The sequence below is a fragment of the Xiphias gladius genome, chromosome 15, assembly GCF_016859285.1.
Source record: "Xiphias gladius isolate SHS-SW01 ecotype Sanya breed wild chromosome 15, ASM1685928v1, whole genome shotgun sequence".
NCBI classification, from domain to species: Eukaryota; Metazoa; Chordata; class Actinopteri; order Istiophoriformes; family Xiphiidae; genus Xiphias; species Xiphias gladius.
The window spans coordinates 23203487-23227324 of NC_053414.1; the positions used below are offsets into that span (position 1 = coordinate 23203487).

The following is a 23838-nucleotide window of genomic DNA, read 5'->3' on the forward strand; positions in this document are numbered from 1 at the left end:
CAAAGCCTATGACTTGAATTAGATGTAGGGACTGAATCATGTGACTTAATGTTTTGAATGTTTTATCAATTACAGTTCTTTTGAAAGGTTCAAAATATTTTAATTTCAGATTTTCGATTGGTGCAGGAGTCATTATTTGTTCTATCTTGACTGAGTTTTCTAAATTTAGATATAGTCTTCACCTGAGACTTGAGCAGAAGTAACTTTCCCAGTTATTAATGCTTTACACTGGAGGCGGGTGAACTCTATCAAATTAAGACGTTTGCCTTTCACCACAGATGTGCAACTAACTGATTCAAAATCTTATTTTGATGTGGAAATGTGCAAACACAGGGCTTCAACCTGAGTTGCATGGTTAAGAGGCACCTTTCTGACCTCTATCACTAATTTTTTCTCCCCGTTGTCGCTGGTGACCGGATGATAAAACACTGCTGAGTTGACACAAATAAACACAAACCAACAGGTGGAGTGATGCCTCATTATTTAGTCAACAGAGTACTGGAGTTCTTCTGTTGCACACAGTTTATTTAACAATATGGTATATAAGTAAGAAATGAGTCTTTAACCAGTTTATACAGTGATTTCATTCTCTCTTTCTTATATTTATAGTATTTTGCTTAATAACTTGATTTACAACAGGAGAAAAAGTAGATCCCCCTAATTCAAGTTTTTGTGAGAGGAACGAGGGTTGATATAACATTTAGTTCTCCTCGGGGTGACTCTAAACGTGCCCTTCATCCCTAGATAGCACACAGCTTAGTGTAAAATTTAGAGGATGGGGCGTCATCCGAGATGTGGCCTACAAACAACCGGTGATCATTCCACCTCAGCTTAGGGGGCTGGTCTCTTTCTCACACTCTCTTTACACTTTACAACATTTGTATGACAAAAAGTATGACAAATTCTTTTTAATGTCAAAGCAACAATTTTCTACAGCTGCAAGACAGATTTTCCAAATTCCAGGCCACTGAGTTGTAGGTTGCAGTCCTTTCTGTCTGTGTTGGTGAAACCAGTTGGAGCTGTGTTTCTCTTAGTGACTGTGAAGGTTTGTGTCAGTGTCTTAATGTGTGCCTGCATACATGCCCGTGTATACACAACCTGGCGCAGTCCATTTCCTATTTTAATACAACTGAGTGCTCTTCATACACACAAAGAGGAAGGGCGCAGTCTCTGTCCCTGAACGCATCGTCTTGGAGTAATGGTACAACACTAGATTACAATTGCCAGGAATGACAGTTTGAGAAGTGAACAAAAACCTGGCCCAATTCCCAGACAAAATTATTTTACAGTTTCAAAACAAAAATGCTTTAGGTTTTTTTTTCCAAAAGGTACAAAATAAAAAGATATGAATAATATAATGCAATTGTACATTTTCTTTAAAAAAAAGAAAGAAAGAAAAAGAAACGAGAAAGGCATGAAACCATACCAAAAACAAACCAAAAATAAATTGAGTATTGAACACATTTGGTCTCAACCAAAAAATATATTCTTTGTGATTTAAATTTCATTTAAGAAGCAACTTGCAAATCCCGCAACATCTAAAGGAAGAAATACTCTTCCACTTGAGTTTAGGAAACAATCTCATTCTTTAGAAGTATGGATTTTTTTTTTGTTTTGTTTTTTTCTCGACCAAATTCTCTTTTTCCTTTTTACAACAGTCAAAATTTTTTACATGTCAGTACAAAAAGAACGTTCTCAACCTTAGAAAGAACAAACAAAGCCCTCCAACGGCATGAAGAATCCAAGGGGAAACGAGGAGGAGTGGGAAGATGGGTTCCTAGGAGCGAGTGTTCCTTAGTTCCCAGCAGAAATGCTACAATCCCTCCACAAACTTCTCCAGAGTGTCCCCTGTAGCATCTCCCACCATCCCCAAGTCACTGTTCAGTCCCCCTCTGTTGGGTGTATTAAGCTGCGGTAGCATGGCACTCTGTTCTGGTGTCCCCAAGTGTCCCTGCTCCATGGACTGCAGTGGGCCCCCGAGTCCCGGGTGGGGGGAACCCGAGTGTGGTGGAGGCGGGTGCTGCGGTGAGGGCTGGGGCTGGTTCTGGACCTGCGGTGAGGGACTGGAATGTGGCGGCTGTGGCGGCTGTTGCGAAGGCGGACAGGGGGACTGGACGGGCGCGGGGGAACGGACCTGGTTGCTTAGGGCATTGGCTAGTGCGGGCTGGCCGGGAAGGTGGGCTCCACCCTGGGGCTGGCCGGCCAGCAAATGGGTCTGAGGGCTCATTGGGCTGGGCTGGGCGGGGGAGCCCATCTGCTGTTTGAGGACGGCCTGCTGCTGCTGGGGAAGTTGCTGCTGCTGCTGCTGCTGTTGCTGCTGGAGCATTCGCTGATGCAGCAAGTTCTGGGTGGAGTCCATCCCCATTCCGGGTTGCGCCATCTGAGCCATGGGTGGGAGCTGGCCCATGGGTCCCCCAGCTGCTCCTGCGCCTGCCTGCATGGCTATCTGCTGTTGCTGTTGCTGCATACGGAGCTGGGAGTACGTAGCTGCCGTACCCTGCGTCTGTGCAGAGAACTGGCCAGGGTGGCCCTGAGGCATCACTCCCTGCTGCTGCTGCTGCTGCTGCTGCTGTTGTTGTTGTTGTTGTTGTTGCTGTTGCTGTTGCTGCTGCTGTTGTTGCTGCTGCTGTTGTCTTAAGAGCTGCCGACGGTAGAGCTCCTGGATCTGGGGGTTGGTGTTGTGTGCTGCATTCAGCAGCTGCCCTTGAGCCCCTAATGCTGCCATGCCCTGCGCAGGAGGCTGTTGGGGCGGCTGCGGGGTTATCCCCGGCCTCTGCACCGCCCCTCCTGGCATGGCCATGGCCTGCATTGCTGGCATGCCGGGCTGTTGTTGCTGACCTGCTTGCTGCTGCTGCTGCTGCTGCTGCTGCTGTTGCTGTTGCTGCTGCTGCGGCTGGTTGGCATGGTACTTGGCTGTTCGCTGTTTGATGAAAGCAGCCATTAGCTGAGGGTTTGATTTGAGGATGTTGAGGACTTGCTGCTGCTGCTGGGGTGAGCTGGGAGACTTGAGGGTGCGTAGAAGGTCCTGCAGGGCATTCGGGGCTATAGCACCAGGTCTCTGGGGTGTCTGTGGCCGGGCAACAGGCTGCTGTGGTATCAGCATCCTCTGGCCCTGCTGAGGTTGCTGCCCTGGAGGCATCATGGCTCGCTGCATCGTCATGGCCTGCTGTGGGGTCTGGCCTGGGACAAGGCCTGGTTGTTGAGTCTGAGCTGCCTGCATGGGCCCAGCAGCTCCGGGCCACTGTCCTGGGGCCATGCCGGGTTGCATGACCTGTGGTCCCCGGGGCCCTGGCACCATTTGCATGGGTGGCTGCATTGGTCCAGTCATGCGTGGCTGCGGCTGCTGGGGGTTCATGGGCAAGCCGTTCATGTTGACGCGGTAGTTCTGCTGGTTCTGTTGGGCCTGTGCCATCATCTCGATTTGCCGTGCCATCTTGACTGCACCAGGGGGAGGCTGCTGCTGTAGCTGCTGAGGTGGCTGGGGCGGCTGGGGGTGAGGGGACTGCTGCTGGTGTAGAGGAGAGGCCTGGGGCCCAGGCTTGCCCTGGGACACCGGTGTTTGAGGCTGGCCATTGCGAGGTGCGTTAGGGAAAGAAGGGGACATGACGCCTGCTGAGTTGGGGGTCTGCGGCTGGTTGGAGAGTGGCTGCTGGGGTGTCTGGGGAGTGTTGGGCTGGGTATGGGAAGTGGGAGTACTGGGGGCAGCTGAGGCTGGTGGGGACGGCAGCGGCATGGTTCTTCCTTGCATGGTGGCCATTCTTCTCCTCATCAGCTGGGCCTGCTGGAGCCTGTGCTGCAGCTGCTGCTGGCGAAGCTTGTGCTTGATGTTCAGGCAGAACGGGACAGGACACTTGTTCTCCTGACAGTGCTTTGCGTGGTAACAGCATAAAGCAATAAGCTGCTTGCATACAGGGCAGCCACCGTTGGTTTTGCGCTTGCAGCCCTTGGTGTGCTGAACCACTCGCTTCATCTTCTGGCAGGACGGCAGAGAGCAGTTTGCATTGCGACACTGACAAGCGTGGACCAGGGACTGGATGCAGCGTTGGATACTTAGGCGTCGGCTCTCTTGTGGGCTCTTGGAGGCCTCTCCACTCTGGCTGTTGCTGTCGTCATCCAGGCCGAGGCCCCACTTCACCATCTGGTGCTCATGACCCTTCGTGTTATAACAATTGATACAAAGATCAAAGTCCTGAGAAAAGGGAAAAAGAGGGGCATAGTCATTAATGTGATTCTAGTAAAGTCTGATGAATATTTGCTTATCAGAAGTTTCACAGATCTTGTCCATCCATATCATTTCACATTCACTTTAGGTTTGTCCTTGCCTCTATATTTAAAACAGACTTCCACTTACAATTGTTTTCCACTGTGATTGTAACTGTTTCAGACAAGAAATTCCAATGTAGAAACACAGTAAAACACAACAGCAGCAGTAACTCACCTCACACACGGTGCAGTGCCAGCGTGTCTCCACATGATGCTTGCACTCGTTGCAAGTGTAGACAAAGCGGTCCTGTCCTTGGTTGTGCAACTCAACCAGCATGCACATGGTGCTCCACTTGCATCTCCTGAGGGAGCTAAACTCCCAGTGCTTGTCCCTGGCCAGAGTCAGGAAGGCATCGCGGCCATCCATCAGGTCACAGGAGAGCAAGGGGTCGGGGTCAACGATGGGCGGCAGGGTGTTGACCATGGGACCAGAGTGGAGGTGGATCACAAAGAACACCTTCGCCAGACAGAGAAAAGGACACAGGATTGAGAGTCAGAGAAGCATTAGCAAAACTGAAACAAGTATTTAAACATATTCAAGGAAAGACTACATATAGAGTGATAGTATCATTACGTCAAATAGTAGGAAAACAGTTAAACATTTTAGCCATAATCTAACTATTGCCCATTTCTTACCATCTAATAAAAAAAACATCCCTAATACACCTGTTTATCTCAAAACAGCTTTTAGTAACCTATATTTAAAAAAAAAAAAAAAAAAAAGACCTCTTTGTGCTTCTCCATGGTGGCATACAGCTTCTGGGACAAATCATTGGCTACATTCGGCATTCCAGGCTTCTTCTTATTGGCTCGGCTCACGCTGCTCTTGTTTTTATTCGTCTTCTTGTTGTTCTTCTTCTTAGCATTTTTGCTGTCCCCTGGTGTACCCTGAGGTAAATATGCAATGACAGATACTAAGGAAAACTGTGTATTAAATGATTACATTTTCTCACGTGTTAATTGTTGACACTCTTTCAATCTGTGAAGTTAGTACCCATTACAGCGAGGATTTTTGTTATCTTCAATAGGCTTTGTGTTTTCCAGGTAAACTGTGTTACTCTTTGTCACCCAACTTTCAGAGATCATTAAAATTAATAAAATTCAATCTAAAATGCGTTGTCAAAGACGATAACACATGACTAAATAGTGGAGTTGTAAATTCCTATCTACTCTAGTACCATGTCATCAAGTCATGATAGTTCTAACCTCAGGGGTTTCAGAGGCAGCCGTGTTCTCCTCTTTCTTCCTCTCCTCCTCCTCCTGCTCCAGCTCCTTGATGCTCTCCTCCAATACGTTGGGCCAGAAGTCGCCTTCGAAGTAGGGCAACTCATTGGCGCTGGTCAGTCGGTCCTCTGTCGCCTGTTTAAAGATATCCTGAGAGGAAGAAAAAACTCATTCATGATTCAAGCCGTTAAAATGTATTTGCTTATTTTCAGTAATCCAACAGGTTGAGCTTTTACATGTTTTGTGTGGTAGCAAATGTCATCTGACTATTACTAGTACAATTCACAGAAAATTTGAACAGGAATGTTCAAAAACAAGACTCGTAAGAAAAACATCCAATTTTTAAACACACGTTAATTTGCCGTTTGTCGGAATATTACAGATCGCATTTTCAGAAGAATACCAAAAAGATTTTAAAAAAAGCCTTGTTGGGCTATTTGAACGAAAATGTCTCCCTCTTACTTTGTAGTCATGCAGGATCCTCTCTGCAAAGGCCTTGTCCAGCATCTTCCTATACCATTCTTGTAGCCTCTTAGGCTTGGGGATCTTCTGATCAGGAGGATGGCAGTGGAAGATGTAGTCGTCTCCTTCACTGGGAGGGCACGCCCAGATGTGGCCCTGGGCATACCTGCGGAGATACATGCGCCAGTAATCAGACCAGAGAGGTGTGTAAAGATTAGGACATCTGTTGGCCTAGAACTGGATCCCATCACAAAGTTCATTCCCAAGTCTCTTCTCCTTGTTGTAAGCTTTCGCTAGGCGGACCAGAAGAATAGAAGGGTGAGGCTTACCCGAGTTTCTTGACATATTCAAGATAGCCAATGAGGATCTCATGGTACACTGCTGTTCGTAGAATCCGCGGTCTGAAGAAGTGAATACTGTCAAGGTATGATATGTAGACCCGTCTGCAAAGGTAGAGAGGGGGAAACATGGTAAATTTCACAGGTGAGATGCCAGCTAAAATGCTATTTCTCTATTGCTATATAGTACATGTAATAATTATATGTACAGACCTAGTGTTGGGGAATGGGCACTCGGAGCCATACTCCTGCACGTGCATGCCAAAGAAGCAAACGTCCACACCATCAATCTCCTCAAAGGCGAAAAGTGCTTTGGTTCTGTAGGGAAAGGCCTCAGGCATTTCACCCGTGTCCACAAACCTGTCGTAATAAAGAAAGAAGAATTACTGCCTTGCGGTCGTATGCCTCCTCCAACTAGTCAAGTTGCTGTTTACATCCAGGTCTGTCCAGAGTCATATGTAGGAAAGACTTGGAAGGAATTTGATGAAAGGTATAAAGTGTATTTTTATTGATATATGGTCAAAAATGTGTTTCGTGAGGTCACAGTGATCTTGGCCTTTGACCACCAAATTTTAAATCGGTTCATCCTTGAGTCCAAGTGGACATTTGTGCCAAATATAATGAAATTCCCACCAAGCGTTCCTGAGATACTGCGTTCACGAGAATAGGATGGACGGACAGAGGTACGTACGGACAACCCAAAAACATAATGCCTACGGCCATAGCTGTCGCCGGCACAGAGGCATACATACAAATATTAAAATGTGTGAACAGTACAATAAGATTTCATGATCTACACAAGAAGCTAGAACATTTCGTGATATTCGACCCTGGGTTACTGCAAACTAAAATATGTCATCTTGGGGTGATATGAAGTTAGAAGAGCCTGCTCTGAACACAACACAAAGGTGTGGACTGTGCAACGCTGTGTATTTTTTTATATGATAATTACTTTATTTGGCCAGGGTGTAAAGGTACGTTACTACAAAACATTTTAAAACGGAATTCAAGGTAAAGCCTTCCATAAGTGCATAATATAGTACATAAAAAATTACGGTAACAGCTTTTCCCATTTTATTGTGAATTTAAACGCTACCAGGAAACAAGAGTCAAATGCTGTCCGAGATGTTTCCGCGCGTCGCTGGTTTTAGAGACATGGTGGGAGCATAATGGGACAATTCAAGTCAAGTGGCCTTGAGTCTTTAAAAGCAAACAGCCTTAAATCCATCCACCTGAAGATAACAGGTTCTTGGATGAGGGCCTCCTCCCTGCGAGAATGGGACGAGCAATGCGGACTTTGATCTTGTGTGAGGAAAACAGTGAAGAACCCTCTGAGGTACTCAGGGAGTGTGTACACACCATCTTGTCAAACATACAGGTTCCACAATCACTCTGAGTTGTATAAAAGCTTTACAGAGGGCATTCAGCTTTGTATGGCAGGAACAGTAAAAAATAAGCTCAGGAAAAATACGAGCTGTGCCAGTGCATCTACAAATCAAAGAGGGTGGTTGTCTACAACATTATGGCCTCCCTTATTTGTTGTCTAGTTGAAAAATAATAAATAATAATTAATATGAACTATGCAGTAAAAAATGTTTAACAAACTGAAGCATAAATTACTTAGAATTATAAGCCGGTTTTTAGAGACTGCATTGGCCCTGAATGGAAAACTCTTGATCAAAATCTCATTTTAAACATCGTCACCCAGACCTTCTGTCTTCCTGCGGTCAGTGAGACTCTCACCTGGCTTTCATGCCTGGTTTAACGTCCACCGTTTTGTCAGAGCTCGCCACCACTCGCACAAACACCTCTCCAGCCTCAGGATGGTTCTGTCTCTTCAAGTATTTATTCACACGGTCCTCTATGTACATTCCCAATCGTGTCGACTGCAGCCCTACAGTCAACAAACACAGGAGCAGTATTTCAAAACCGTCAATTCTGTTAACTTTCCAGGATGAAAGAAAAGAAGGTGTTACAACATGTCTACAACAAGTTAAGCAAACAAGAAAAGCACTAGAACTGATGATTGCAACACTAGTAATGGTTTATGTAAGAAAGTGAGAGTTAAAATCTGTCTGCACCATATGCCCTAAAGGTCAGGTATGTTCTCCAGGGCTACAAAGACCAGAGAAGAATACCAGTGAAACCACAAGGCCAACAACAAAAACAACAAAGCTGTCGCTGCAGGAAAACCACTGAAAGACATATGCAGCACATGTACAGATGGAGGTGATTTATATTATATATTGTCCTCTTGGACATAAACCGCAGAAATCTGCTGACATTTTGAACACTGCACAAAACATAACAGGGAAAGCTGGTTCAAAAAGATTTCAGATTATGAATATTACAGCTGCAACAATTAGTCAATTAATCCATTAGTCAATTTCCCAAAAAAACATCTGCAACTATTTGTATAACCCTTTTAGCCATTTTTTAAAAGCAAAAATGTCAAAGGTCAGGATGATGCTTCAATGCTTGTCTTTGTCATATACTATAGTAAAAATCAATACCTTTGGGTTTTGGACTGTTGGTCAGAGAAAAAAACCTAGTGAATATAAAAAAAGAGCACTAACTTTTTGCAGAGAACTTGTTTTCCTTCCTTGTTTTTCCACTCTTCTTCAAACAGTTGTCACAAATGAATCTGGAGAGAGAGAGAAGTAAAACTCATTGTTACAACTGGCTCATAAAATATGCAAATAAAAGTCTATCTAAAAGAAGTTGAGTTCGAGTTCTCACCCAGATGGCCAAATGACCTCGTAGTGTAAGACGCATATCTGGTGCATTTTCCGTCCACAATCCTTACATTCAACGAACCTGAAGAACACCGAATACATATATGAGACTTCAGACATTTCCGCAGAGTGTAGGCCAAATGTTCAAAATGCAAAATCTAGCACTACTAAACCAAAGGCAAATCTACCGCCCAGTTTATTGCTATAAATATATAAAAAATATAAGATATCCAGCACCAATGCTAAAACTTTTTCCCAGCCCTCAAAACTGCCCATTTCATGTTTCAGATGGCCATCATTTGTGTCAACGTTGGTTGCTGAAACAGCAAGCAACACAAACATCTCCATTCAAGTTAATGTTCCTCCAGTCGTTACGCACTTGCAAGCCAGCCAATGCAAGTGCCCCTTTGTGGGAAGTTTAGTAAGTATTCTGTATCTTATTTAACAAAAAGTCACAATGAAAAAGGCAATCGCTGCATTTAAAAGTACTTAGGGCCTGTGCTTTCTGGTGGAAGAAACTCTCATTGGTGACAGAGAATTTTGAGTTCCACTCAGCAGGTGGCGTTGCTGAGTTTCCCTGGGGCTTCACTGGAACCAAAGTGATTGATCAGAGCTCCAGAAAGAAAATATGCAGACTGCACCAAATGAACGAAAACAAAGCCAGATGTGGTTGCCAGAAAATAACTTCTAAAGATTTGATCCGGAACACAAAAGTAGGAAACAGAAGTAAAATGATTATTCAACACAAATGAAACTACTTCTGTCTGTCAGTGTTAGTCCCTTCTCATTAAAGTGTGTGGGGTTTGTGTGTACGTACGGTTCAGGGTCAAGTACATCATTTTTCTTCCGTTCAAACTGGTCTTTTGATATCTTCCTGAAGATTTAGGGAAAACAAGGGGGGGAAGAAAGTGGAGCGTGAGTAAGAAATACAACACACACACGCACACTAACAGTTTTTCAGGGCCTAACTGCGTGTGTTTCTCATTGCTGGCTGTTGTTGCAACAACTTAAATACAATAGTACAATAAATGGCCTTGAAAGTCAACATGTGGGTATGTGGACTGTTGTTCAGTGCGGTTTCTCTAATGCATAAATAATAAGCATTTAAAACCACTAATACACTGTTTATGAAATATGTGCATTGACCGATCTGAAATTAAAATCCAATAAATGGGCTAAATAGTAAATATTAAATCACATTTTGGATTAACATCATGCAAGCTACATGCAACAATGACATGTTTCTAACAGCTGGAGACATTCTCAGTATTTTATTAGAAACTGTAAAGGACAATCATTTTGTTCAATGCTGGGATCATAACAATAAAGTTGTTTGCTTAGGTTGTAAAATACTATGAAACATGAGGAACTAGAATTAGCGCCGCACAGCTGTATGCCTTTGCCAACCAGTTAAAGTGCAGTTTTATACCCATGTCTGTCCAGATTCTCAGTATATGTAGTGAAGAATTTGAAGGGATTTAATAAAAAAGGTATGAAGTGTATTTTGTCATAATTAACGTATGCATTATTAAGTTATGGCCAAAAACGTCTTTAGTGGGCTCACAGTGATCTTGACCCTTGACCTTTGACCACCAAAATCTAAACAGTTCATCCTTGAGTCCAATTGAACATTTGTGGCAATTTTGAAGAAATTCCCTCAAGGCATTCCTGAGATATCATGTTCATGAGAATGGGGCGGACAACCCAAAAACATAATCCCTGCAGCCATGGCTGTTGCTGGCGTAGAGGCATAAAAATCGTGTTCTTGAGCAAGACTTTGTCTCTATGTGATAAATAGTTGCTGTCCTGAATCTGACCTGGTACTCTGAAGAGTGAGAGAGAGATTTCCCTTTGCTTTTAAAAAATTTCACAATTTCCAGAAATAGTAAAAAAGAGCAGACATCTCCTCTCAAAATGTTTCTAAACATGCCAGACTACAACATGAATTATATAAATAACCAGTTTACTTACGTCTGTGGCTGTGCAGGATCATCTCCTAATGTCACACTCTCTCCCTGGATCTCATTGAAGCACTTCTCACAAAAATGATACCTGTAAGAAGACATACTGAAAATTCAGTACATTCAACAATATAAAGATCCTAATTTTCTTTTTCACTGAATTGCAATGTTTATTATTCGGCTACTTGTTTGTGTGTGTCCAGTACAACTGCACACAAAATAACACTTGTCTCTTTATGTTTTATAAAAGAGAGCGGGGAATCCCTGAGCTCCCATTGAGAGTGTAAATGGACTGCGCTGCAGGAGTCTCATGCTGTCTGTCAGGCTGTGCTGTTTCACTACTGCTGCTGTGCTGCTCCGCTCTCAACGTGCCCAGTCAAAGTGTGAAAAAAAAAAAAGGGCTGCAGGTACACAGTTTATACGGCAGGGGGTGCAAGGGAACGTGGTGTAAACTGTTATCTGCTGGCTTTCAACTGAGGAAACCGCAAGGATGGGTAATGTTGTTTATGGCCTTCACCAAAATGTTATTTTTTCATCTGTCGTACAAGAGGGGTTGGCAACACTCAATTCACTCAGTGCCTTAACAGAGGCTGAGAGATAAACAATAAATACACTGCTTTGCTGCTTTCGGCGTCTGACGCTCTTTTGGGTTTAGGGTCTTCAGAGTGTTTCCCTTTATGGGAATGGGATACAATGCCAGAACCTGGCTGTTAATTAATGTTGTTGTGAGCAAAACCGATGTAGTCATCTCATGCTGTGCCAGGACCAAGAGGCAGAGCCATTAAATCTGTAGCTGTCAGAATGACAGTATTGCCTGGACCTCAGTGGTCTCTCTAGAGCTACAGAGGAACAGATCCCAGGTCGCACGGGGATGGGTATTACAGTTAAAATGCATTTAAAGCTGCATTTATTGCCCATCAAAACACTTAATAAGCAACTGTGCATGCACGTGTGACATGTATGCAATTAAAATTCCTGCAAGTGCAATATTATTTTGTAAGCAACACAGAGTTCACAGCCACCCATAACTGCACAGATATACACCGACAATCACAGGCATTCACCCGCACGCACGCACACACGTACCTGTTTTGGTAACTGTAGTATGTGCCTCCAGTAGGTATGGTGCAGAGCTGCTTGCCATAGCAACAGAGGGTTTGAGGAGAAAACTCGTACTGCCGAAAAAAGTGAGATGACAAAGGTGGTCAAACATTTCATGCAATTTTTTCAATAAATCCTTCATGAGTAGGAAAATCAATTACTGTGAAAGTTATCATTTAAAGTTTAGCACTTTGATTTAGCATCTAAATTTGTCTCTGTTAGTGCTCGGCAATGGGCAAAGTGAGTCAAACTATTTTGTGTGTTTTGCCAAACTAAATTCAAGAGTGAAAATAGAAGTTAACATTGAATTTTTTTGTAACTTGGCAGCCAACAACTAACAGTTATTTATGGCTGACAGGTGAATCAATGCTTTTTCAGTCTTTTCTACTCCATTTCCTGTATCTTTAACTTCCCTGTAGTATGCTCCCTCCATCTCACCTTCCTCCCGCAGCAATAGCCCAGACTCTGCATGACAGGATCGATCTCTGACTCAAACACCTCAGCCAGCTTGGAGCAGTACTTGTAGACACGGGACGTCTTGCGGTTGTAGAGCCAGGCATTGTTGAACATCAGCCAGACATCGTCAACATATTGCCAGGGCTCTTGGTATTGGCCTGTGTCGAGCTTACGCTTTATTGTGGACAGATCTATAGGGTTCTTCACAATGTCAAAGTAGTCCTAGAGAGAGGATGATGAAAAAAAAATGGTTTGTGTTACAGACCAATGAGCTAACATAGTGCAGATGAATTATGTGCTTCCACCAAAGTAAACACATTAGGTGACAAGTGCATATTTGCTACCTACCGGGATAGCGAGAAGCATGGGGTCTACTGGCTGTCTGAAGGGCAGCGACTCTGGGTCCTGCCTGTAGAGAGACTCCAAAGTCGGCATCAGAGTCTGGCGCAACTCCTCGGGCTTAAAGACTGAAAAAAAGAAGCAACGGAAAGTGTTACACAGAAAAAGACAAAAGTTAAAAAATAAGTGCAACACATCTGTCTTGTTCACCGTCACATAATTTTGGGATAAAATTAAATTGAAATGAAATCGCCTTCACAAATACATCAGACTCACTGAAAACTACCCGGTAGTCAAGTAAGCAGTTGCATTTTGTGATCTGTATTAGATCAGCTGTTTCATAGTCATCAAACAACTGAGACAAAACGCCTTTCAACACAAATACCTTTCTTACATGACTGTAATGTTTAGGCTGCCTAACGCTAACTGTGTGATACAATGAGCTGTGTCTCCAGTAATTCAGCAGTACTCACTCCATGACTGAACCGAGTTTTGATTATTTCTAAATTGAACCCACATTATTTGCTCGAAAATCAATCATAACTGAATCACTGTGTTACGTTGCCTTCAAGTGGGTATAATGATTTGTAGCGGATCTTCTACTAGCAGGTGCACAGCCTGTTCATTATTTGTGTAAAATGCTGGCAAGATCAAAGAAGGCTTACAGGAGTCTGGACACTGTTCAGAGTCAGTGCCAGACTAATGTTGTAATAATAAGTTTCGCTGACACTTAAAATAATTAATGAATGTCTCAAAGTTGGCACAGCATAGGTGTATGAACATCATTGGCAATGACAGTTTGCTTACTTGTCTCTGTCGAGACAAGTCGAGCTTGTTTCTATAAAGTACACAGGTTTTATTCATCCATTGGCTTCAGACTCACTTTTCCTCCGTGACTGAGAGGGGGATGAGGAGGTTGTGCTGTTGGCTCCGCCCTCTTCCTCTTCTTTGGGTTCTGTCTTAATTTCCGGCTTTTTCTCCTCCACTTCCATTGGCTCCAGCTTTTCTTCTGGCTCCTCCTTCTTCACCAGCGTTGAAGAAGAGTCGTCCTCAGTCTACAGACAAACAGGCAAATGACAAATTATACCACCGTTTTAAACCTTGACATTCAAAGGCGTTTGATGACTGATAGCATTTGTCTAGCATACATTCATGATTTTAATGATCTGTATGGAAATGCGTTGTCCTCTTCACTTAATGTTAATTGTGCGTTTGTGTGTCTTTTGTTATCCCTGAGGCAGCTGCTTTGACTCTACACTACAATATGCTTATCCTACTGCTGCAATGTCCAGAGATGAAAAGGCGGTTTGCTCCTCAATCAACAAGTCTCCTGATTTATTCAACTGTTTGGTAGGGATGGCTGACAAAGAGCAATAAGCTCACTGGCTAACGACATTGTGGAGTAAGGAGTATGTTTAAAATTAACACCACGAAAGACTACAATATCAAACGTGTTACATTTATTCAAATTAATCCACAGGGAGTAACACCAAATGTTAAGTGTATGAATTGATGATCAAATACATGGATGTATCATACAAAATTAAGATGTTAAACTGTTAAACCTAAATAAGTTTTATTTTAGAAAAGAAAAAAAAAATTTGGGGTGGATGACAGATTGGAGATCGTGGGTTAGTCCATATGACATGTTGTATGCAATTGTTGTATGACGCAGGTGTGCTTGTCAAATTTCCAATACCGACATCGGAGGGTGTTTCAGATGCTGTTTGACCATCCGAAAAGCACTTTGTTTGAAGAGTACTGACGCTTTTGGAGTATTTGACCATGCAGCCCCAACCCACCTCCATCTTGGGCTCAGTTTTGCCACCAGCAGCCTCAAAGTCCTGTTGGTCATGCTGTGTCTCTGCTTTGACCTCCTGGACAGGCAGGTCTGCTCCAACATGCTGCGAGTGGAGGTCGGCGCTGGTGGCTGAGGCTGGTGTGGGCACCCGGTTATCCAGACAGGCTCCTGGCTGAGACAGCTGAAACACAAAGGAGTGAGGGAGGGACAGAGGTGGAGAAAGGCAGGAGAAATATAAAGTATCGGCAACAGCTACACTCATTTTTTTCATGCAGGACTGACGCTAAGACACAGATGAACATCTCCCATATTCATTTCATTGCTCCCTTTAGTTGAAAGATGCAACATTCGCATTGTGATGGATGCTAAATACAGTGGTGAAGATGCAGTTATAAGACACAGAAGGTGATATTGATGGGACGGGTTGTAACATGGCATCAGAGGGATGGGAGTTCGCACGCGGGGGAGGGAGGGGTCAGAGTGGAGGACATGCGGAGGGTCTCAGTCTCACCGGCGTGGTAGGGGGCTGAGGCAGGGGCTGCGTCTGTGCTGCTGCGGGGAGCTCCGCCTGGGGTTGGGGCTGAGTGGGGCAGGGCGGGGTTGCACCCTGGGCTTGGGCAGGGCCAGGGAGGGTGGGGGTGGAGCTGCGGCTGGAGGGCTGGGGGTGCGGCATGTTAGTGGCCCCCCCAGCCGTGGAGGCGGAGGAGGCAGCAGGCGGAGGCGTGGAGTGCAAGGGGGTTTGGGAGGAGGCTAGCTGAGGGCCCAGCGAGGGGCCAAGTGCATTCATGGGGAGGTTAGCGCTCTGCTGCTGCTGCTGCTGGAGAGAACGACACACACAGAGGGCAGGCGCACATACACATACACACAAAAGAGAAGCAGACAAACATACAGTCATAAGGTCAAACAGACAAACACCACCACACACAATTTGGGGTTTAGCAGGACCCTTTGATTGGTACGAGAACAATTTAAGAGCAATTAGTGTGTAATATGATTGGTTAAAGTGGTTTGAGTTTAGTTCCCTAGCAGCTAGTTGGAATTAGCACAACTTTGTAACATCTCTAAAAGGGATAGCATTACCGGATACAGCCAACCCAATAAGTTGTCCAGCTTAGTTTACTACAGCTTCACACTCCTCATCTCTCTTCATATCTCACCTGGCTGACAGCAGCCTGTGCCTGTGGCTGACCCATGCCAGGGCCCACGGTGACGTTCATGGTGCCTGTTGCAGCGACTGCAGCAGATCCTGGAGGGAACTGGGTCTGAGCCAGAAACTGTCCCTGACTGGCTGTCTGGCCCACCATGTTGCCGCCGCCATGTCCGGCCATCATGCCCTGGGCCTGGGGCATCCTGGAGGGAGACATGCCCATCTACAAGGCAAGAAAACAAGATTTTACTATGAGGATAACATTAGAAATTCTTTGAGTTTTTCCACTGACCAAACACCACTGCAAAGATCAATCACATTACTGACATTCCAGCTACACAATAATGCAGTTATTCTGTATTATAAATATTTTCTATCTACAGAAAATATATGACAGAGCTGCGACATCTAAGTTATCTAAATTCCTCTCTGCTTCACATCAGACTTTCTGAGCTTTCATTGAAGTATTCTGCATGTTTGTCTGCATCTAATTCAAGTCCTATAGAAAAAAACCTGTAATTTGCTTAAAAAAACATATTCAATCCTTTGAAATTTTTTTTGATGCACTTGTTGACTAATGCCAGGCTGTGTGAGAACAGAAGTATAAATACTGACTGATTAAATTATTTAGTTTTATTTGATTTATGATTCAAATAAATCACTTGCTTAATTTAAAGATCCAAAACCTAATTTACTTGTGTTGTAATGTGAAAATAATCCATGTCAACTGTTTACATAAAGATTCCAAAGAGGTAAAGGATGAGCTTTGTATTTTTTAGGTTTTAAATGATTAATACATTACTGATTATTATTAACAGGGTTGATGGTTGAAAATACGCAAAATTTCTATCTCTACTAGAGCCAGACAATACACTGTCATGACCTATTATCAACCGATTTTTGCTTATCACAGATATGTGTGTGTCAGGGTATATGTTGGTCGATACATAAGTGCAGTAATGAAATGCCAAAGATGTCTGAGGTTCTTTTCGAAACAGTGTCACTATCACACAGTCTGTCGATGAGAGAGCGATCGATCTTTTAACTGTAAAAAGCCCCATGACTACATATCTTGCTCACAATTCTTCAATAACCAAATTCAAGTGAATCTGTCCACAATGTTTGTTAAGCGTTAGTTAAAAAACTATTATCTGTACATATATAATTATGCATTTTTTAAATTTAATTTAAACCTTCTTATTACTTTGACTCATAGTCTCTTAAAAAGAAACTGCCTGCCTTGACCCAAATTTTATGAAAAGATTTTCAATAAAATTAGGTTCATGTTTAAATGAGTTTCTCTCGTGCTGTACTGGTAAGGCGTCCTTTTACCAAGGACTTAAACTCACAAAAATGGCCATGACATCACTTTGTGTTCACTGTGGTCATGTTCTTTAACAGGACATGTAGTATCAGGGTGCATTATATAACATAGTTTGGCTAAACTAAGCGACACTGTGCAGCAACACAATGAAAAAAATCCACTTATGCAAAAGTCTGCTCTTTTCGTTCCATGTTACCTACTTCTGCTAACAGCAGGTCTTTTGCTTTTTTGTTACTTTCCACCTGGTCCACTGACTCGTCCATCTGAAAAATTCACCAAACCCTGCCCTGACCAGTCGACTACATGTTTAATAGGCCTGAAGTACCTTGTGCAGACAGCCACAGTTACCTAATATACATTGTGAGGGTCTGGGTCTGTGTCTATGCGTGTGTGTGTCTCTATGCATGTGGGCGTGTGTGTCTATCCCTCTGCCTGTGCATGTGCGTGTCCATGTGTGTACTTTGTATGCCCCTCTGCCCCATGCCTTCCTCACCGCTGGGACAGAGCTCATGTTCATTTGCTGCGGGTGGTTCATGGGTGAGGCAGCTCGGGCTCCCATGGGTGCCTGAGATATCTGGGCGTTGGGCAGAGCCATGTGGTTGAACTGGTTGATTCCTGGACAGAAGAGAGCCACAATGTTGAAACAATTGACACCCACAAGTACTGTACAATGCCGAGATAGTGGTGAATGTTTATACATTTTTTTTAAGTTTAGTGCAGTGTGGAATCTTAAACTACACGGTGATTAGACCTTTTCAGTTTAGAATCTCTCCTTTTATCTAAATTGTGTTTTCTGTACCTATTTATTGGTTCATCCGGCACATTTTTGTTTTCTACAGCTTCCTTTATTATTTTTCTTGCCTCTTTTTTGTCTTTTGGTCGTCTTTTTGTAAGCGAAAGCAGTTTACTTTTGCTCTGCATTTTGACTGCCAGTTGTTTTATTTGACTCTCCCTATGTAATCCGAGTCTGAAATTACAAGGTGTACCATGCAACATGCAAGACGTACCTTGTGAAACCTGCATGCGATTCATGATCTGATTTGGCATGTTGGGCAGAGGAACAGGTCCATCTAGAAAACAAAAACAAAATTTAAGAACCAAAAGATAGCTAGAAGATATATATATCTGCAATGAAAAACTCCCTTAACCTCCACTGCCACTGCATAGTTTTCAATTTTAGAATTCTGTGGTCTCAACTTCATAAAAGAAAACAAAAAAAATAATTAAGTTTCTGAAAATATATCAGTACCAGCAGTGGCTAAATATAAGGGTAGGCAAAATGGATAAAATCTTTACACACAAACTTAAAAAAAGTAGAATTTATGGCAGAGCTGTTTGTTTAACACTAGCTGGGTAACATGTTAACTCAAAAAATTATTTGAAATTTTACCTGAAATTCCGTTATAATATTTATACTTACTCTGTGGCCTTGGGCCCAAGGTGTTGGGCTGGGCGAGGCCAGGCTGCTGGTTCCCCTGAGCGGCCATTGGTGCCTGGTTTATGATCTGCTTCTGTAGCCTTGAGCGCCTCTTCTCCTCCAGTTCCTTTTGGATTTTATAGATTTTTTCAGCCAGGAAGTGATAGTACTCATCCTGTAGGGAGGAAGGTGGGAAGTGATGGAAGTAGATAGTAAAGTTAATAAAAAAATTAAGCAAACTTTGAATTTTGTGGCTATGCTAAAAGGCTTTTGTTTGACTTTGATAAGTTGACAAACTCAAGTCATGCCTTGGTTTAGGAGTGGCTCAAAAAACCTACCCGGCTGTTAGCTGACTCGTACATGTCTCCCTCCACCTTTCTGGCGTAGGCCACCAGGTTCTCCATTCGTCTGTCCTTTAAAGCTGCCGGGTCAGGGGTAGGGAATATGGCTTGTACTCTGCCACAGAGGAAGATAATTTGGAGCAATGGATATCTCTTGAAATTTCTAGTACGGTTACCTCTAACTTTGAAACGAAAGTCAAGAGGGGTTAAGTAACAAGTCAGGAGACTAACAAGCACTATTACATCCAGCAGGGGTATGTACTTACAGTTTGTGTACGAGGTGATTGCGCAGGTCCTGAGTGACGTGCTCGTGCCAGGCTTTCCTGGTGCCTGTGGCAGAGACAGGTGCTGCTGTGGGTAGGTTGCCCATCGATCCCACAGCTGACCCGTCTGACAGCAGCTGACTGGAGGTGGAACAGGGGGAACAAAGAGGGTGAGAAGCTACATACAGTTTCCATCATCTGAATTTTTCAATATAATGTGAAATTTTGCAAGCATTTACACTAATTTCATTTATATATTAAAAAAAAGAGAAAAAAAAATCAGATAAGTGAATGCAAGCCAGTGTGTATTGGCAGGGACTGACTTGTTAGTGTTGAGTGTGTTGGGAAGGGAGTCTGTGTGCAGGTTTGTCTGTTCTGAAGTGGTCACACCCATTGCCGCACCTCCAAGAGCCATCTGGTTACCTGTAAATACAGAACACTGTGAGTAATCAATACTGCCTGATTTCAAAATCAAGTTCAGTAAATACATTATGCCTTTGAATGGCTGCCATGTCTATAACTGAAATGGAATCTACGCAGCAAAAAATGTGTTAAAATGGAAGTCTGACTGCAAGTATTTAAGCTTACAGTTTTATGTCTGAACATTTTTTTTCAGTACAATTCCAAAGTTGTTTTTTTTTTTCTTAAATGTAATTCAGACCTATTTAGGATCCTTGTAGTAGGGCGTGCTGTACATTTATAATTAAATGAATACTTAACATACATACACAAATTTAACAGAGGGTACAATGTTGGAAGGCTGGTAACAGTGCTGATAGAAAATCTAGGAATAAAATCAGCTTGTCTGGCTTTACCAAGTGTACTGATGGGTCTCATCTGCTGTGAAAGCTGTTGTTGTTGCTGAGCCTGTGTGCTCTGTGCCCCTGGTGTTTGTCCTGGGCCTGGGGCCTGCTGGGCCTGGGCCTGCCCAGTGGCCTGGCTACTGTAGGGCAGCCCCAGGGCCGCGTAGGCTCTCTGCATGGAGCTGGGGTCTATGGGGGCTGAGGTATTGATGGTGGGAGCATTGGGCTGGCCCACACCAACTGAAGACATTGGGTTCTGGAGGCCCGCATTAGGAGAGCTCAGCATGGCTGGAGAGGGAGACAGATCCGTCAGTTCAAAACACTTGCATACAATCATTCTGACTATACTGTTAGCAACTTGCAGTGTTGACCATGTTGTTTATTCTACTGCTGCACCAGCTAGAGTACGTAAACAATATGCAAATGTTGATACTGTGTGCAAAGACCAATAAATAAAAAAAGAATCTTGTTTGGTGAAAACACGGCAAAGCAGTAGAATACTTAAAACAGGCAATACAAAATACACATGGATTTGGACACTTGGACCTCTGGACTGATGAAGTCAAAACATGGCAGCATGATACAGTGAGAACATTAATGTAAGGCTAAATGCTTTAAAAAGCAGTGAACTGAAGAAATGCATAAATCCCTTCAGGGGACAGAGCATTAACATATTTTTCTGAGTTCAGAATTTGGTTGTGCAAAGACAAAAATCCGAGGAGGCAGAACAAAGAAATACTGCGCTCTGTTTGAGTTGGCAGGAGAGACACAAGCCTGGGCATCATGTTCTTTAACATGCAACCCAAACAGGGACAGACCAACACTGGAATGCTCTAAGTGATGAAAGATACTGAGCAAAGTGAAGAAGAATAGCAAAAAAAAACAACACAAAGAACAAAAAGTTTAAAATTACTCATGTAAATAACCCAGCAACTAACATATGTAATCCAGAGAAGTCTCAAAAAGATAGTAGGGCATAAAACAAAACAGACTGTGAGCCCATGACAACAGTTACAAAACACAGTTACAAAAAACAAAACAGAAAGAAAAGCAGTTTTAGTATGAGGCAGAAAGAGTGTCAAACTCAGCTCTGTTCTAGTGGGGAATAGCGATAAACAGCCCAACAGGCAATGGATCAGCGGGATTCCTCGAACACACGTTCTCCGTTTCCACCCTCTCACCCTACATCACACTCCTACCCCTCCTGTGTGTCAGATTACAAGCCCAGCAGGACTACACTCTTAGTCATTGAGTGCTTATAGTCATTGTTGAAGAGCATAAGCCTTGGAATAAATTGCCTCACTGGCTTGAATGGCAAAACACAAATACATTCTACATACAAACATCCTAAACTGGTGTCAGGAAAGCAACAAGCAGGTCTTATCTAACTATATGGAGGAATCTCTGTCTGTCTGTCTATCCGTCCGTCCGTCCATCCGTCCATCCTTCCTTCGATGTTCTCAACAACAGCTCATCGAATAGATGTCAAACTTCACGTGAGTATTGTTGAGGAATACGAGGAAGTGCAGTGTTGACCGTTAAGTTTTTTGGATAAAAGATAAAAAGGGAAACATTAAACGACAGTCGGTTAGAGTTGGGGCAACGCATCCGTGTAACCGACATCATTGTCGTCACAAAGGTGGCTGCGCCCAAGCAAAGCATGGATTCCCTGGAAAACAAGTTGCAGTGACAAAACCTCGCACAGGATCTTCTAAAGTGTGGGACTATTTTAGACAGAGACAGAGGCTCTGCAAACTGGAACTGCATATCACAGCAGTACAACTGCAATGCACAGTCACTTGAAGCGAAAGCATCTCAGAGTGCTTTGTTTAAGACACCGTGACAACAAGACAGCACTGTTTTGTTTACTTTTTATTCCCACCCAAGCACAATTTGTTTATTAACAGGCGGAACAAGTCATTTATGCACCGCTGTCGTTATGGTAACATAACATTACACCATGCATCAGCCAACGTTGTTATTCAAACATATATTTTCCGTTTCCGTGGCTTTAACTGACATTAAATAATTTCAAATATTTTCCTTGCTGATGCAAAAATACATTTGCCAGTGATTTTCTTAACTGCACATTAATCCAGTGATGAATAAATCTATGTCAGGCCCATTTTAAGTTTTAAGTTCTTCAGTAAAAATACTGATTCTCCAGTTCTGGAAAGGGGTTACTATGATACACATTGATGAAATTAATCTACACTCACTTGCCAATTTATTAGCTGCATCTAGATAAAACTGTGTTCCTAATATTTTGTCAACCTTAATTCATATAAATGGGATATACAAAATATTAGGAACACCTCTTACTATAAGCCAGTACAGTTCAACAGCATCAGAAATTACAGCCTCCAAAATGACCATTAAAATAAGCCAACACCTCTTTCAAACAGATTCAATAAAAAGTGAAAATTATAATCCTCATGATGAATTTTTGGTCCAGTATTTTCTGATCAGATGTCTGAAAAATAGGTTCTATTATTATTAATATCATAACACAGCAGTGACGTGCAAATTGGATGATGATGATGATTAGATGATTCAATAAAATACTGAACTAGTAATGAGATAACAAGCACGTTTTGAACGGGAATTGAACTAGTTCTTTGTAAAGCTGTCACTATGGACTATTAGAGCTTAGTATACCAGTATAATATCCTGTCATGACTTGCGTAAAGATTATAGGCCATTTTAAAACAAAGCCAGAGGTCGCTGTGTCTAGATTTCCTACTTATTAGACACAGTGAGCGGAGGTGATTCAGCCCTGTGTTTGGAGTGTGTGGTTAAAGAGGAACGACTTGACAATGGTTAAGTGACATTGGGCCAAGGCTTGCTATATGTACTTACGTTGCTGGGTGCGCTTGTCGCTAGCGTTCTTCAGCGGCAGGCAGACAGGACAATCATGTCGTGTGCAATTTTTCCAGTGGGAGATGATCTGTCTGGACGACGCACAGTGAGCCACTGCAGAGAAAAACAGACAGAGAGGGAGAAACTGAGCGACGAGGTATAACATTTTTATGCTGACCATTTTCCGTACTTGGTCACCACCAAGCACTTAACACAAGGGATGGGCAATATCACATGAAGTCAATATCATGGTTATTACATTTAGCCTGGTAATGATCCATATTGTGTTTACTGAAACGAAAGTGTGCCCGCATGACCAACGTGGCTTTTTGTTCCTGTCCCAGCTCTTCATCTGTACCTGCATTCCAAGCAGCAGTCTCTCCAACATTTGAGTTGCATTCTGTATCACAGACTGTGCGCTCATGGTAAATTACTTTACATATGTTAGTCATGAGTTTCCAGGAAAAGTTATATAAAAATAATACCATACACAAAATATAGATTTGCATTAAACTCAAAACTAGGGTTTAAAAACTTGCTGTATAAACATGATTAAAGGACAGGCCTAATGGGCATGTGAAGGGGGGGGGGGGGGACGTAAACAAACTGCATAGAAAATGAGGCAGATGGACAGAAAGTAAACAAGAGAATCTAGAGAAAAGAAAGGTGTCTGTCCAAAACTCAGAGATTTCAGGTTCAGCTCACTGCACTAATTTCCACTCTTGGAAGGCTGTTGGTTTGGCCCAGTGGAAAGGGAACCTAAATCGTATTTCCTGATGCGTGACTGAACAAACTGAGGCGCTTCATTTCATCTGTGGCCAGGCTAATGTGCTAGCAGCTAATCTGACTGGAAATCACAAGCAGGCCAAAATCAGCCTTGCTAGCACTTCTAAGTGCTGATCCATATACAACTACTACATGGCGTCAAGATTCAAGGGCTATGCACAAATAAACACAATTAAAACTTATTATCTTTGTAAGAACGCCAATACTACTGGCAAAGA

The 23838-nt window shown here is 43.0% G+C and overlaps 1 protein-coding gene across 3 annotated transcripts in view; it reads right to left on the reverse strand.

The window, feature by feature from the left end:
- Positions 1-893: 893 nt before the first annotated feature.
- crebbpa (CREB binding protein a) overlaps positions 894-23838 on the reverse strand; it is a 43018-nt gene continuing 20073 nt past the window's right edge. Inside the window, exons 5-31 of one of the 3 annotated variants that reach the window (XM_040145393.1) lie at positions 22835-22948; positions 19988-20263; positions 19496-19595; positions 19176-19313; positions 18907-19024; positions 18572-18743; positions 18159-18221; positions 17645-17766; positions 15838-16050; positions 15192-15494; positions 14682-14861; positions 13763-13934; positions 12889-13007; positions 12523-12762; positions 12070-12158; positions 10994-11074; positions 9840-9896; positions 9027-9104; positions 8864-8931; positions 8031-8181; positions 6501-6647; positions 6279-6392; positions 5950-6115; positions 5470-5637; positions 4990-5151; positions 4439-4720; positions 894-4189 (exon numbers count right to left, since the gene is read on the reverse strand). In XM_040145393.1, the coding sequence (XP_040001327.1) occupies positions 1814-4189; positions 4439-4720; positions 4990-5151; positions 5470-5637; positions 5950-6115; positions 6279-6392; positions 6501-6647; positions 8031-8181; positions 8864-8931; positions 9027-9104; positions 9840-9896; positions 10994-11074; positions 12070-12158; positions 12523-12762; positions 12889-13007; positions 13763-13934; positions 14682-14861; positions 15192-15494; positions 15838-16050; positions 17645-17766; positions 18159-18221; positions 18572-18743; positions 18907-19024; positions 19176-19313; positions 19496-19595; positions 19988-20263; positions 22835-22948 (6269 nt within the window). In that variant the 3' untranslated portion in view covers positions 894-1813. Of the gene's footprint in view, positions 4190-4438; positions 4721-4989; positions 5152-5469; positions 5638-5949; positions 6116-6278; positions 6393-6500; positions 6648-8030; positions 8182-8863; positions 8932-9026; positions 9105-9839; positions 9897-10993; positions 11075-12069; positions 12159-12522; positions 12763-12888; positions 13008-13762; positions 13935-14681; positions 14862-15191; positions 15498-15837; positions 16051-17644; positions 17767-18158; positions 18222-18571; positions 18744-18906; positions 19025-19175; positions 19314-19495; positions 19596-19987; positions 20264-22834; positions 22949-23838 lie in introns of all 3 variants that reach the window. The other 2 variants (XM_040145392.1, XM_040145394.1) reach the window with 2 other exon arrangements.